The 16,492-nt window shown below is 40.0% G+C and overlaps 1 protein-coding gene across 12 annotated transcripts in view; it reads right to left on the bottom strand.

Annotated features, from left to right (window-relative positions):
- ATP9B (ATPase phospholipid transporting 9B (putative)) overlaps positions 1-16,072 on the bottom strand; it is a 164,539-nt gene extending 148,467 nt beyond the window's left edge. For 2 of the 12 annotated variants that reach the window (XM_065052252.1, XM_065052249.1), the window contains exons 1-3: positions 15,839-16,043; positions 2,483-2,672; positions 466-639 (exon numbers count right to left, since the gene is read on the bottom strand). In XM_065052252.1, coding sequence (XP_064908324.1) covers positions 466-639; positions 2,483-2,544 — 236 coding nt within the window. In that variant the 5' untranslated portion in view covers positions 2,545-2,672; positions 15,839-16,043. Of the gene's footprint in view, positions 1-465; positions 640-2,482; positions 2,673-5,634; positions 5,710-15,838 lie in introns of those variants that run through there. The other 10 variants (XM_065052260.1, XM_065052255.1, XM_065052253.1 and 7 more) reach the window with 10 other exon arrangements.
- Positions 16,073-16,492: the final 420 nt, after the last annotated feature.

Genomic DNA, 16,492 nt, shown 5'->3' with positions numbered 1-16,492 from the left:
CTTTAAAGTTGAAGCGTCAACTAATCATCAGTTAATGAATTTGCTTTTTCTTTTCAGTGGCATCACAAAAAAAATATATAGTCAACTTAAAACACTAATGCCATCAAAAGCAAAATAAAGTTCAACCCCTATACCCTGATGTAGTTTTGAGTAGAAGGGAGGACCAGGTTTATATGCCATATTATGGATCTCAGACTAGTACAAGTTCAGCACATGACCTCTCTTAAAAGCCTCTCTTGCAAGTCAGTGAAGCAGACAGGAGAAGTACACAGCAGCAGCTCTTAAGAACTTCTTTTTTTAATAGCTGGTAACATCGTAGTAGGGAAAATGGAGGCAAAATAATCAAAAAGGTGTGTGACAAGCAAATTATTGTGTTCTGGTACTCTGTACATATTGCACAACACACAGTTACTATTTACTTAATTCATTTAATAGTTTCATTAAAAATACTGGTATGTAACAAACCTAGTGCAAAGAAACTTCCAGCCACCGCAGATAAACCATTCTAAGCCTCTTCTTCTCTGAGAAATTCTAGCTCTTGGTAGAGTATGGTAATCACTCTCATCATTTTCAAAGCCTTCTTCTGACATCATTAGCGGCATTTCATCCAAATGAGAGGACTCATCTTCCACTTGGTACCTGGCAAAATGAAATAAAGATACTAAGTAAATAGCCAATACGTAATTTTTTATTACTAGAAATCTCCTGAAGTAAAAAACTTATTTTTAGCTATATAGAACTTTATTAGAGAGATATTTTCATCTAAATAGCTCAGGTACTGATGCTAACACATCAACAAGAAATTCCAATTTGAGTTAAAAACGTGTGATACAGCAAAAAGGCCTGCAATCATTGTCAATCATAGTATATATCACTCTAGAGAAATTCTTGTTTCTTACGTAATTTGTACATACAGAGCTGTAGCTTCATACTTTTCAAAGGATTCCTTGTAAGATTTTGTTACACAGAATTTACTTGGCATAGTTTGTAACAGATGCAAATGACTGAGTTTTCATGGAACTACAGACTAGATTTCTACTGAGCTTCTTTAGCTTGCTTTCCTGATACCTAGTTCTGTGTGCACAACCCTCTACATGAGTCACACTTTTACACAACTCATTGGTATCTTAGTTTTAACTACTTAAACATTATAGTTATTTTTTTAATTCTGCACAAAAACATTCAGCAAGTCAAAACAGATTCGCCTGTATGACCTATGGAAACAACACCAAGCTAAGGAAAGTCCTTTCCTCTCCAGAAACTATTCTCCGCTTCAGTTTTACATTTCTGGAATGCTTTTTATGCCAAGACGAAACACTGGAATATTTGATATGAAAATTCCCCTAAGTGCATCTGAATTGAGTAACTTACTCAGTTCATATTTTTATATAATTGGGAAAATGACTGAAAGAAATAGCACTATTAGGTTTCCTTTCACAGACTATTAAAATGGCTAATAAGGATATTAATTAGAAAAAAAAATAATTTAGCATTATAGTCAAGCAAAGATCATCTATGTTTATGCTCTAACACATTCAACAAACCTAATCAATAAAAATGCACCATAAAGAAGAACATATGCTCAGAAAAACTGGCTGCATAAATGCTTACGAAACACACAAAGAACACATCAAACTGAACACAAAAGCAAAAGCTTTTAAATAGGAAAAAATATTACCTGACACTATTGGTAATGGTAGTTAAGCAGTATGTAAATTCAAAGAGCTGATGAAGAAAGTATCTGACCAGAATAAATCAACATATGTTCTGCATATGTATTTTTAGAATTTCTCAAATACTTTACAGTTCGGGAGACTAGTAGACTATCATCAATTATTTGTGTAATATGCAATTTATCTACCTTGAAATTATTCTTGCACTGGGAATAGTGAATAATAATTCCTAGAGCTCAGAGAAAACAAACAAGCAAAAAAACTCCAAAAGAAAAGGACTGAGTCACACACAAAAAAGTGTTTGGCACAGTATCAGTAAGTTGGACTTTTATGAAGCTGTATTGTATAATCATCTCTTACAATGTGTGTCCTGGGACTGTCCCATTTTCCTCACAGCAGCCTCAAAACAATCCATATATAAATAGTAATTAACAAAAGCAAAAATCCATTCCCTTTAAGTGACAGAGCAGTTGGGAGTGTGTGGAGCTCTGCCTGGGGAGCCAACTGAGAGTTTCTGGGTTAGAATTAACGGGCGGGCAGGGACAGGTGACATTAGTGGGTGTCTGCTACAGACCACCAGAACAGGAAGGACAAGCAATAAGGCCCTTTACGAACAGACAGGAGCAGCCTCACATTTGCAAGCCCTAGTCTTCATGGGTACTTTCACCACCCTGATACTTACTGGAGGCACAACACAAAAGGACATAAGCAATCCTGGAGGGTCCTGAAGTGCTTTGACAATAATTTCCTCCTTCAAGTAATTAGAGAAGCCAATGAGGGAGAGGTGCTCTGCTGGACCTTGTACTCACCAAGCAAAGAGGGGGTCAATGGAGATGTGAAGGCTTAACACAGCCTTGGCTGCAGTGACCATGAGATGATGGAGCTCAAGATCTTTAGGGCAGAAAGGAGGTTGGCAAGCAAGCTCACAACCCTGGACATCAGTAGAACATATCTGGCCTTTTCAAGAACTGCTTGGAAGAGTTCCCATGGGATAAGGCCCTGGAAGGAACAAAAGGCCCAAAAAAGCTGGTTAGTATTCAAGGAACAGCTCCTCCAAGCTCAAAAGATTTCCATCCCAATGAATAGGAAGTTGGGCAAAAGTGTCAAGAGGCCTGACTGGATGAACGAGAACCTCCTGTCTAAACTCAGACACAAAAAAGGAAGCACAGCTAGGGTAGAAGTAAGGATGAGTAACCTGGGAGGAATTAAAAAAAAAACAAAAACAAAAACAAAAAACCATTGTCCAATCATCCATGGACAAAGCTAGGAAAGCCATAACCCAAATGGAATTGAATCTGCACAAGGATGGCAAAGACAAGCCTGTAAGCACATAGGTGACAAAAGACAGACTAGGGAAAATGTGGGCTCACTGCTGAATGAGAGTGTTATACAGGACATGGAAAAGGCTGAGGTACTGAATGCTTTCTTTGCCTCACTCTTTACTAGCAAGACTGGCTTTCAGGAGGGCAAGAAGGAGGACTGAGGGAACTACAGGCCTGTCAGTCTTACCACAATCCTTAGGAAAGACATGGGGGAGCTCATCCTGGAAACCATTTCCAGGCATATTAAGGACAAGAAAATCCTCAGGAATAGTCAGCATGGCTTCGCCAAGGGGAAGTTATATTTGACCAACACGATAAACTTCTAGGATGAAATAACTGGCCTGGTAGATGAAAGGACAGCAGTGGATAGTGTCCACGTGGACTTCAGTAAGGTCTCTGATACTGTCTCCCATAAAATCTTCATAGACAAGCTGTGGCAGGGGCTGGATGAGCAGACAGCGAGCTGGACTGAAAACCAGCTGAACAGCCACGCTCAGAGAGTGGTGATCACAGTATCACAGTATGTTTGGGATTGGAAGGTACCTCAAAAGATCATCTAGTCCAATCTCCCACTGGTACAAAGCCTAGCTGGACTAGATAATAACTAGCAGTAAATCCCAGGGGTCAGTACTGGTCCAGTCCCATTTGACATCTTCATTAGCAATCTGGATGGTGGGTCAGAGTGCACCCTCAGTAAGTTTGCAGATCACAAAACCGGAAGGAGTGTTTGACAGGTCAGATGGTTGTACCACCATTTAGCACAAACTCGACAGGCTGGAAAAATGGATTGACAAGAACCTCAGGAAGCTCAGCAAGTGCAAAGTTCTGCACCTGGTGAGGAACAACCCCACACACCAGTATGTGCTGGGGGCAACCCAGCTTGAAAGGAGCTTGTCAGAAAAGAACCTAGGGACCCTGGTGGACACCAGGTTGAACATAAGCCAGTGATGTGCCCTTACCACAAAGAAAGCTACTGGTACCCTGGGCTGTGTTAGGCAAAATATTGCTATCAAGTCAAGGCAGGAGACCCTCCCGCTCTGCTCAGCACTAGTGAGGCCACACACCGAACTCCTGCATCCAGTTCTGGGTTCCTCCATACAAGGAAGACATGGACATGCTGGAAAGAGTCCAATGAGGGGCCATGGAGATGATTAAGGGACTCGAACATCTCTCCTATGAGGAAGGGCTGAGTGAGCTTGGACTGTTCAGCCTGGAAAATACAAGGCATGGGCAGGATCTTATTAACATCGACAAATACCTGAAGAGAGGCTGCAAAGAAGACAAAGTCAGGCTCTCTTCACTGGTGCCCAGTCATAGGACAAGAGGCAATAGGCACAAACTGCAACACAAGAGGTGCTGTCTGAACACCAGGAAACACTTTTTTACTGTGAGGATGACTAAGCATCAGCAAGGGTTGTGGCATCTCCATCCGTTAAGATCTTTAGAAGCTGTCTGGACATGATCCTGGGCAACCAGCTCCAGGTGGCCCCACTTGAACAGGGGGAAGTTCTGCTGACACAGAACAGCACTCTGAGCAGTATTCAGCCCAAAATCTTGATAGAGAAACCCAATATAATCTCTCCTGGTTAAATCTGAAAACTACATTATCAGTTTTAATACAGAGCTTTCTGTTGCATTGTGTTTTGCTTTTAGACATCCAAACAATTAATAATGTATTTGTAACACCATCCAGTGAAATCACAATCTGCTAGCTGTACTAGAGATACTTTGTAATATCTAAGAGATCCCTTTGACTTCTGTACAAAGTTAACAAGTGTCCGATTCAGAAAATAGTATTTTTTCTACACAAAGGTAACACAGCAAACATGGTTAAAGTCTCTCTTAAAGGAACATGCTAATGCAAGAGAATTGTGGGAGAGAGACTTGGCTGAGAAATACACTCACAGACATACATAATATTTAAATCCACTTTTGTAAGTGTGGTAATATTTGCAGAGTACATTCATACCGTAATTCCTTTAGGTTTTTTTTTCCATTATATTATAAACAAATGGGTTTTTTTCCCACAATCAGTATCTAGATTTGCACTTTTAAATATGGAGCTTCACCAAGTAGTGAAGATAATGTACATAAGCACCATCATGTTTAGTAATCCTGACTTCAAAATACAGCCTCTGAACTAGCAAGCAATTTATTCTGTTTCAAAAGCAATTTTGCTATTGTGTTGGAAAATTGTACTTCAGTATTTAAAAACAATAAGATAATGAATAATGGATTTTTCATAACCAGGATGAGGACAAAAATCTTTATGCCTTTGTTACCTAGTATTTTTCTGCACTTAATTGCTTGAAGTGCTGATTTTCCTTGAGTGACAAATCAATTAAGTATAATCCTAGAAACTTTTATTAAAATAGGGAAGCACTGAAAGCAAAATGAATAAAGAAGCCAGAGTGAATACATCAAAACTCTCAGCATGAGTGCTAAGTCAGGTATGAAGACAACTATCTTGACAAAAATCTTGGTTTCCCAAGAAAAAAAAGAACATTAATATTAAACAACTTTCAACAAAATCTGACTACTGTTAGGAATATCATTTAACAGATTAAAGTGAAAAGAAACGATGTAAAATAAACATTTTAAAATCAAAACCCTGCTATGAAAACGATGCCTCAAGTTACCTGTATCACCATCATTCCACTTCGATAGCTGTTTGCCAAATTAGATGCAGTTGCTAAGTTCCATGGGTTCCATAACTGGTAATGAAAACAATTTTAATTAATTTAAATTTAATCTGGCTACCTATTTGGATCCATAATTATTTCTGTATTTTCTGCCAGCCTTCCACTGTTCTAAAAGAGCAATATTCAAGGGTGCAGCAGAAAGGTGTGAAGCGCAGGGCAATCATGACTGCCTGATTTTCTGGTTTTACTCAACAAAAGCAGAAGCAGTATCTATTACGGATTTTTCTACCTGCCTGCTCAAAAAACCCAGGTAGGATAGAAGCACTGTCAGATACTGCATAAATATTGTTTCTTTGCCACCTACCACTTGCGCTATATACCATAATTCACAAGAAGGAAAAACAAAGCTGATTTCTTAAAGCAGTATTTCTCAAACCTAGTGAGGGAAGGAAAAGGAATGTGCAGCCATGAGTCTACACAAGAACTGGACATAGATGGCTGTGGGATGCAGAGTAGCACGGAAGAGAAGCAGCAGGGGAAGTACCTGGGCACCTGAGTAGAAAAGCTGAGAAAGTTACTGGCAGCTGAGCTACACTGCTTCCCAGTATGACCATGCCCATCCCACCAAGCACTGGCCATGGACAGAGGAAAGACTGAGGCAGCATCCCACTTTCAGATGGGATAGAGTTAATTTTCTTCCTAGTAACTGTTATAGTGCTGTATTTTGGATTTACAATGCGAATAAAGTTGATAACACACTGATGTTTTAGTTGCTGCTGAGTAGTGAAGGACTTTTCAGCTTCTTGTGCCACGCCAGGTGCATGGGAAATTGGGAGAGGGCACATCTGGGACAGCTGACCCAAACTGGCCAAACGAATATTCAATATGATGTCACGCTCAGCATATATTTTGGGGGAAGCTGCCCAGGGGAACTGCTGCCTGGGGACAGGCTGAACACTGATTACCAGGTGATAAGCAACTGCATTGTGTGTAACTAATTTTGTATATTCTTTTATCGTTACTATTATTGTTTTTCTTACTTTGCTATCCTATTAAGCTGTCTTGATCTCAACCCAGGAGTTTTACTTTTTTCTCCACTCTATCTCCAATCTCACTGTTGGCGGGGGGTGGGGGTGGGGGGGGTGAGGGGGTGGAGCAGAGCAAGCAGCTGTGCAGTGCTTGGTTGCCAGCTGCAGTTAAACCACGACAGGGAGTAGGCAGCACAATGTGTCTGAGGCATGTCCTGCTCTACCTCCAATGATTCCTCCAAGGGTTAACCAGATTAACACCTTCCCAGTCTGAGGATAAAGGAGATTGACAAATTGTAGAGATGCAATAGGAATAACGATGAAAGGGACAGGCATATTTATAGAAAGAGCAAGAATTGTTTCTTAAAGGACAAACCACCAAAGCAGCAGCTGCTGTAGGTTGCCTGTATCACTGTCATAACTGTTCAGACCCTAATCTATAACAAGGAAAAAAATCCTAGGAAACTGCACAACAGCACAAAAAAAAATTATTAAGAAATGTAGGTTCATCCGTAACCAGGCTTATAAGTATATAATGCATTTTCATTGAACTGCTCCTCTTATTCAAATATCCAGTGTCTCCATAAAACAGATTGCTTTGCTATAAGCAACCTGAGAAAAATCAAATGACACTTACTTTTGCAAATATTCTTCTCATTTCTCAAGACTGTAAGTTACTTTTACCCTATAATTTCAAACACCTCTATGATTTACACAGCAGTAAATTCAGTTAAATTACAAAACAATCATGTTGTTCCTAGATTACAACAGAAGCAGAAAATGGAAAAACCTTCTACAGGTAAATGCATGAAATTGAAAGAAACACAAAACACAAAAAAACTCTTTCAGAAGTTTTTAGAACTGATTAGAGCTTGCCACTATTTGTCTCTATACAGTTTCAGTTGTGCCTCTAATGCAAGTGCACCCCTAATTAGCATTACTTCTAAGTCTCTGACTCCAAGTCCTGGCCTAAAAAAAATCCATACACACAAAATAAACCTATTAAAAATTTATATGCATTATTAGAGACAGATGTGTCAGAGATGTCTACATGGAAGATGACACTAACCACATTAATCCAACAGTTATAACAAAAAAAAACAAAAACAAAACACACAAAACCAAACCAAAACAAAAAACAAACGTAAAAAAACAACAAACACCACCAAACACACATTTAGACAGCTTTTAAGGAAGCTGAAGATCTGTAAAGCTGAACATCTATATCTAGTTTCAACAGTGCTTTTGTGTCCTAGCATAACAGGATCTTTAAAAGCCTGTTACAACACTCCCATCACAGTGCATATTTACCCATTGGATGACAAAATAGACAGAAGGAAAAACTACTTCTACTGTATGCAAGCAAGTTTACTACTGACCATGTCACTGAGATTAATAATATTTACTACAATAAGACCAAATAAATCAAGTTGCCCCCAGCCTTTTACAAATGATGCAGAGAGACGTTCTGGAAAAATACAAGGCAGCACCTTTGATCAACTAGTACAATTTTAAAAAAATGAAAAAAAAAAAAAAAAAAAAAGCTGGTAGCTTTTGCCATGCAGAGCTGAGGGAAAAACCCTTATAGCTGTTGAGATAAAGATCTAAAAGCAGACTACAGTTATAACCAAGGCAGCTTCCTTTCATTAGTAGCTTACCAAAAATTGCTAAATCATAGGTACTAAAAACTACAGGTTCCACCAGACACTTACATAAAGGAAATATTCTAAATGCTATTTGCCTTCTCTCTCCTAGCTAACACTTTCTGACCAGAGTTGTATAAAGATGCAGCAAATTCAGATCTGCATAATAAAGCCCTAACGAAAAAAAGGCACCCTTCGTTACTCCCCATTGTTTATGTTACAAAGCACTAATATAAGATCTTTTTCTACCCGTGACAAGATGAGCAAGTCTCTGCATTTAACAAACAGGTACCAGAAATACCTAAATACACAGCAGAACCTGAGTAAACATCATTTACATTCACTAGAACCCTATTTTTAATTAGTAGGGTACAATATTGATCCCAACAACGGGACCATTTTATAACTGTCACTGGGTATTGTTATTGACATTGTAGCCCCATCAATTGTTTTCTCTCCCTGTTCTTTGCAATCTAAATGCCTGCTCAAGCACCACAAATCTCTGTATTTAGATACTACACATACAAATCAGGGAGGCATGCAAGTATAGGACAAAACCAATAGTTTAAACATGAACAACCTTGGAAATATGTTGACAAAGTTTGTTCCACTGCACACTCAGTCACGTGTGCTCATTGCAAAAGACAGCATCATCTGCAATAGCAATTTGAAGTTCTCAAACATTTTTTGCCCAGTGATTAAAATGTTTCAGATCAGAATAATCACTCTAAGAAGATTCATGCTAATTATTATGACTGTCTATAAACCTATCTTGGCGTGAAAGAGTATTACTAGGGCAAAAAAAAACCAAACAAACAAACATAAGGAGAACTTTTTCCAAGTACACAGTTCTAAGTAATTTTAAGTCGAAGAACTGCAATTAATTACTAAAATCATTTAAAGGTCCTTTGCCATCAAAATTTATATCTGCAAAATATTAAACTGCTTCTCAGGTATGACACCAATGAAAGTGTCATTGTATATAAAAATATTTTACAGTTGCTTTTGTGAACAGCTCTATATGCATGAAATATTATTACCTGCACCATTAAATCAAAAATTGCTCTGAAAAGCAAAAGTCACAAAAACTAAAATAATGACAACACAGACTGCATTAAAATTCTGAAAACATTAACACATGGCAAGGCCATCTTTCAAAAGTTATTATCTTTGACCTTTGTCCCAGGCAAAAAAAAATAATCTCAGAATCTACACCTATCCCAAATCAGGTGCCAGATTCAACAAGCAATGCTAACCTATGAGTAAAGGCCTCAGCAAACAAAGCAATATGCTATCCAGGAAACTGAATATGTGAACAATGGGCACAGAACATACATTAAAAAAAAAAAAAAAAAAGGCAAACACAAACACTGCTACCTTATTTTTCTAAAAACTAGTGGTACAAAATTTGAGAGAGTCTTGAAAACAGAGACCCGACCACTGTTATACAAATACAACATCCCAAGTACAAAGGTGCCATGCAATCAACTCTGCTGGAAGAATCAGAATTAAGAGATGGCATCTCAGATTCAGACTAAAAATTACTCAGTGATGTAGTTCTAAACAACAACTCTGAATCTCTGTCCAAGACAGTGACATTGATTTTTATTTCTTTTTAAATGAAAAGTAATTTTTCTTTGCAAAACAGAGAAACAATTTGAATTTCAGCTGAAGTCAGTAAAAGACAGGAGTGTGATAATGATCCTGTAAAAGGGAACTGATCTGCTTTTTAAGAATGGCATTGAAAATGGCATAACGGTATAGAGAATTTTTCTAGCTACAATTCTACAGAGATTTCTTTGCGTCGCATTTGATCCATTCCTCCATATGCTGAAACAAATGACAGAGGCATATTTTAATGAACATTTGAATATATCAGCATAACATACAGCTTTGTATTTTAACGTGTTCTTATTTCCAATACACTTCAACATCCCTATTTTAGTAACTGTAATGTAAAACACTTATCAGAAATACCACTTTCGGTTCAGAGCTCACGACACTTCCAGCAAGTATGAGCTGAACCTGTCGCATCTGCTATTTTTGGTATCATGGTAATAATCAATACATCCCCTTACTGAAGGTTGCTACCTCCAGTAAAGAAATCTCTGTCCTACAGAGAAGTGGGTTAGACTAATCTGTAATAGTGCATCCGCTCAGTTGCCAGTTCTGTACATGTGTCACAGAAGAGGCTGAGGGGGTGCGTCATGGAAATAATAAACAACGCAAGAGAGGGGCTCTGATTTAAACAAAGCATCACAAGATAGGAATGAGGATGATGTTATGAGCTTTCTCCAAGAGCAAGTGCAAGTGTGCCAGTACACATGCAGACAATCAACAAGCAGTACCCAGTCCTCCACACTCCCACAGCTGCTTAACTTTCAGGAGTTTCTGTGACCATATCCTGAGCAGTAGGATGAATAGCATTAACAATGCTATTTCTACCAAAAAAAAGGAACAAATATTTACAGTTTGTGTCCCTGGACTAAACAATTTACTGCTTCTAGTCAAACAACAAATGTTTGAAGAAGTTACTATCACTTTGCAACAGCGGTTTTAAAGCAAATGTTCAAAAGTAAATTCAGTTCCATCTTCAGAATTAATATCAATATCGTCAATCCTTCAGATTCATCCACCATTTTCAAACTCATTTTCAGGGTGAAATATGTACAGCCATTCAATTGGGGGTGGAGGGGAAGCGCAGATTTAAATAAAACCTGTAAAACTTTGCCCAAATATTGTAAGAACTTTTGTTCTTAACACTCAGAAGCACGGAGATTTGTATGAACTAGCAACATTTTAGAAAAGCTGCAAGAGATACCCAGTATCATTGCATAGATCCCATGCTACAGATAAAATCTACTGATACGTATCAAAGTTAGGTTATTTTTAACAATTATGGACATTTTGCAAGACTTTCCAGACCCACAGTAATGGCAAAAGAAGTTATGAGCTTTCTGTGAACACCATTCTACACGAGCTGTTAGGTCCTATTAGCTCTGACTGTTACCTGATCTCAGTAAATAACGTTGAGTTATTTGAGGAAGTTTTTATTCTTAATTCTTACATTTCAGATATAAAAAACCTTGCATATCATTTGCCAGTGGAATATGAAGAATAACATCTGAACTATGAAAAATCACACTGTAGTTCAGAACTAGGACATGCACTTCTAATAACTGAAGGCGGGCACTAGGTATCGAAGTATTTTAACAAAGCTCACTTCATAACATTAGAAATTAAAAGAAATCACAAAATTACTCTACATGCACCTAGTATTATCTGTTGGCATTTGTATATCTGTGAAGCCTAGTCAAAGACCTTCAGAAATCATAACCAGAAGAACTACACAATCACTTGGAACAGCTTTTATTCAAAAGAAAAGCATTAGAACAGTAATCACTATATCAAATCAGCTTACTTTCTTCAAAATATTAAAATCTGACATTTGTAACTATCAGGGAAGCACGTGAATTCTCAGCAAACTCTGAGTTCTGCAGACTTCCATTCCATTTTGCCTGGATTTTTTTTATTTTATGTGAAATATGTATAACAGGAAAAAAGCTAGAATCCACCAGTTGTTAAGCAACAAATATCCTGTGTTTACCTGGACAAAGGACATATTATCCTATTACTTTGTTCTTTTTTCCTTCTTGTGTAATTTTCTTTTTCACTAATGACATAAAAGAATGAGAAATCAAAAGTAACAGTATAGCCAGTTGCATTAAAACAGAGTGGCTCTATCAGTGATCAAACCACAGAAACAAGCGACAGCAGCTGATCTGTTCCACAATTTGCCCTACTGCAACCACCTAATATATCTACTGCGGTGATTTGTAAGTATGATACTGTGATCCATATGATGAATAAGCATGTAAGAGGATTCCTTCCAGCGAGCTAGTGTTTTTCATTACATTACCTTCGTGAATACCCAGAGTGCAAGTGAATTTATGTAATATTGGACACAGCTATTAAGACCTGATTTTTTGGTACCAGCTCAGGACTTGCATCACCTCACACCTTAGCCCTATTAAGCTGAATATGAGCATACACGGACAACAGCAAGTGCAAGATACCTGAGCAAACCAGGTATTTTGCTTATGGATAAATGAGGGTTGTCTACTTTTTCTTGTTTTCCTTCCATTGACTTCACATGACAAAACAGGAACTGCACACTTAATTTCCTCCCTGTGTTTAGCAGTTGATTACTCTGGGGCTGATGATGACAAATAAAAGTCAAACACAGGAGAACAAGTATATTAAGTCTCATTGCACATTAAGGTGAGGCTGGATGTTTTTTGGTCCTCTTTTCCCTTCACACTGTAAACACCAAGCAGCAGCTATTTTTCCTGTAGATAGCAGATCCTTCATGCTGAAGGACAAAGTGCTGAAACAAGTGCTCTCCATCCATCTGAGATGGCAGAAGATAAAAAACCTGAATTTCTACTGCAAAAGGAATAAGTTGCCCTTAAACACCAGAAATAAAAGCAAAAAAGGATGCATGTGTTCACTGAACCACAGGTAACATTTAATATGTATTTGTAATTTTTATTCAAACAGGTCTTAATATATACAAAATGAATATATAAAAACACATTAATCTTGTCATATTCAATCATTAAGTACATCCTTGGACATTTCATGGTTCTTAACTGACTACAATTTTATACAGAAGGTCTCAGTCTCAGGTATGTATCAAAATTTCTTTAGGTGTGTGAGGAAAAACATACTCTAGTTTTAAAATACAAGCTATCAGTATGTCAAAATAAGCACAAAGCACATTAGCAACAAGCACTGAATGAGAAAGTCCTTATCCTCACTACAAAGCAAACTACAGCAGCACTGGCAAAGACTCCTGCAGACTGCTTAGCTCAAGCAAAAAAAATCATCCCACAAACTAGCTTTGAGGCCACTAAAGGTCAGCAACAGATGAGCTGTATTAACTGATGCTGCACAGTAGCAGGGCAATCAATATGAGTTAAAAACACTACCACAATCAAGTTAAGGATCTGCGTGTAAGACTTTCAAAAGACTAAGTTCTTCGCTGAAGAAATAAATCACAGCAAGTCAGAGACTCTTGCGGGACCCCAAAACGCAGTACTGAGATACCAACTCTATTATATTTTAATTGGTGTTTGTTTCTAGACATCTTCAGAAGTATGAATTACGCTCTTTTAGGCAAAATCTGCCTGTATATATGCATGTGATAACTTTATGCATATCAGGGACCTCAGTGACTTCACCATTCTTAAAAGTTTCTGCAACATTGGGACCTTTGCTGCAGTTTCCACAGGAATGCAAGGCTTCATCGAAGTCTGTGCTGAAGATAAAGATTAGAAAAGCAGGATGAATCATTCATAAAGACATACGAACTGTAGTTCAATTACTAGCTTAGAGTTGTAAGACTTACAAGTTGTAGTTCAACTCTCTGCACTGCTGAACTTCCTCTTTGACTTTACACAAGACACTTGCAGCAGAATCTACATAAGCATTCCCATGCTTTTGTTACAGGTCCATAGAACACCTTCCAAAGTACATGACAGGTGCTCTCACAAATCCAGGGTACAGTATTCTTCAAGTAGAATTACCAGCCTACTCAACTCATCTTAAGAAAAATATAAAGAATTAAAGTGAGTGAAAAGGCTTATATATCTCTTCTAATCCTCAGAGCTCAAAAAAGCAATGTTTTTAATCAAGTGATCAAAATAAAGAAACATAATAAAACACCTGTCAAATGTCAAAGGTCTTATAAATCTACAACTAGTTAAACATAAGTAATGAGAATCATAGATAATCATTTGTGTGGCAGATCAGTAAATGAAATACATGTCACCATCACTTGAAAAAAACATAGATTATGAAAGACTGTAATTGTAAAAAATGTAATCTAAACCAAAATAATTTAATCCACAATCTTTGGAGGATGATATTGATCAGACAAGATAGAGGGGAAGAAGCAGATCCACAACAAATAGCAGTTCCTTGCTAGATCTTAGAGCTTGCCAAATCTGCTTATCAAGCGAGGTTTAAACAGTATGTATATATAACTGTAATTACTGCCTGCAGACATACCTTCAGTAAACCTGTGCATCTACCTGATTTATGAACTCAACCTGTCATATCAATAGCATTTTTCAAATCACCAAAACACTCCTGGGTAAGCTACAATAGAACCACCTGATACCTTTCATGGTCTGCACTAAGTTTTTGCCAACCTAATCTTCCCTTTTCCCTTTTACTTCCAAAGCACAACATCTACTGAGAAGCTCACAGACTCCAGCAAGAGCTTCCCCTGGTTCAATTCTCTGAGGAACAGTGATTATTACAACACTACCTCAAAACAGAGGACAAACCTACTACAAATTATCGGACATTCCAGTATTAGTGAGATGGGGAAAACTACAACTATGGCAGACTGTCCTACAAGGTCATGAACATTCATGAAAATATTTTTATCTAGTTTAAGAATCAACACAACATAATTTAAGCCTAACATATTTTGCATAGTTTGAAACTACCTTTTGTGTTAGTTACTCTTTTCAGACAAAGACGTAAATACACCGTATTCATGACCAAACAGATTTATCACTGGGCTTGAATTCAAACAACAGCACCAACTACTGTGTTTTTAGAAAGTCCATTTATTTCAGATCCTACAGCTGATCCCTTCAGTTCTTGTGTCCACAACCAGCGTTCTACAAAAAACAAGGGAAAAAAACACAAAGCTTAAACAACTACCTATAATCATATATCCTGCCCAGCAAAAGTGCTGTCCAATGGACAAACCAAAGTAATGGAGCAAATTTCTTCCTTGCTCATAATAGTACACCCAGAAATTATTCAGAATAATGGGAAATAAAGAAACATTCAGTCTTTGCCTGAAAACTTAATTTGACGTCAGACCTTTAAACTGGCTTCTTCAAATTGCTGTAACCACCGACATAGTACTTTTCAGGTAACATTATTGTAATTCCTACATTCAACAACGTTCACCGTGCTAATACACAATAACTACCTCACATATTTACTATCGACGCCTAAAGAAGCCACCCACCGAGAGCATCCGGCTCATAAGTAAACTACCGGCCAGCGGCCCGAGTTCCGCGGAGCTGCGGGCGCCCCAGGGGGCCGAGGGAGCGCAGGCCGCACGGGTGTGCGCGGGGTGGGCGGCAGGAGCGGTAGAGCAGACGGCGCCCTGCGCATCCTCCCGCTTGGCCCTGCAGCATCAACCGCCGCCACCACCACGGCCTGTCCCGGCTCCCCGCCCCGCCGCCGGGCCACGGGGAGAACGAGATGCGCTCCCCTACGGGGGCCGAGAGGGCGGCCAGGACTGCGGAGGCCTGGAAGAGCCATGGGCTGCGGACACCCCGCTTCTCGGCCTACAGCGGGGCCTCCCCACGGACCAAGTAGGCGGTCCCGAAGCCCCACAGGGCAACGGGGCTGGGCGAAGGGCACAGGCCGCCCTGCCCGCCGTTCGAGACGATGGGGGGAAGAAAAAGGGGGAAGCCGCCGTGCCTCCCCTGCTCGTACCTGTTGTGTCTCTGCGCCGTAGCGGCGCTGGTGTAATAGGCCGCTCTCCGCTGGGTGCTACGCGGCACCGGGTGCAGCGGAATCTGGTCCGCCATCTTGGGGGCGACCCCCGCCGCCTCGCGCCCGTTCTCTTCCCCTCCTCCCCGCTCGTCACAGCTCCGCTCCGCCACACCCCCGCCGCCCTCGCGCTGCCTCCGGGACCCCTGACGTCACGGCCACCGCCAGGAAGGAAGCGCCGGTGGGGCGGGGCCTCGGGGTAAACAAGGGGGCGGGGGCCCAGGGAGGGGGCGTGGCGGCAGCGCGGGGCCGGGCGGGAGGCCCGCCGAGCGCTTCGTGGAGAGGGCGGGGTGGGGATTGGCACTGCGGGAGGCTTGCACGGGGCGGTTGGTGGCCGTTGGTGGCGGTTTGGGCGCCTGCGGGGTGGACTCATTCGAGCCTTCGCTAAGGCTGGTGAAGTTTAGTAGTTCGGCTTCTGAAGCGTCACACGGGTGAGCCACGAGGAGGAAGACGAGGAAAAGGCAGAGGCTGCGCAGGCCTGGCGGCACAGGGAACACAGGCATTTCACGGGAAACCGAGCGTTCGGGGCATGGACAGGAGTTGCACGAGACAAACCCCAAAGTGGTTGTCCTCAGCCTGCAGAGGCCTTCTGGTTTT

Source organism: Columba livia, chromosome 2 (genome assembly GCF_036013475.1).
Source record: "Columba livia isolate bColLiv1 breed racing homer chromosome 2, bColLiv1.pat.W.v2, whole genome shotgun sequence".
Taxonomy (NCBI): domain Eukaryota; kingdom Metazoa; phylum Chordata; class Aves; order Columbiformes; family Columbidae; genus Columba; species Columba livia.
The sequence above is the reverse complement of the archived record's forward strand: the minus strand, read 5'-3'. Positions and strand labels throughout refer to the sequence as shown.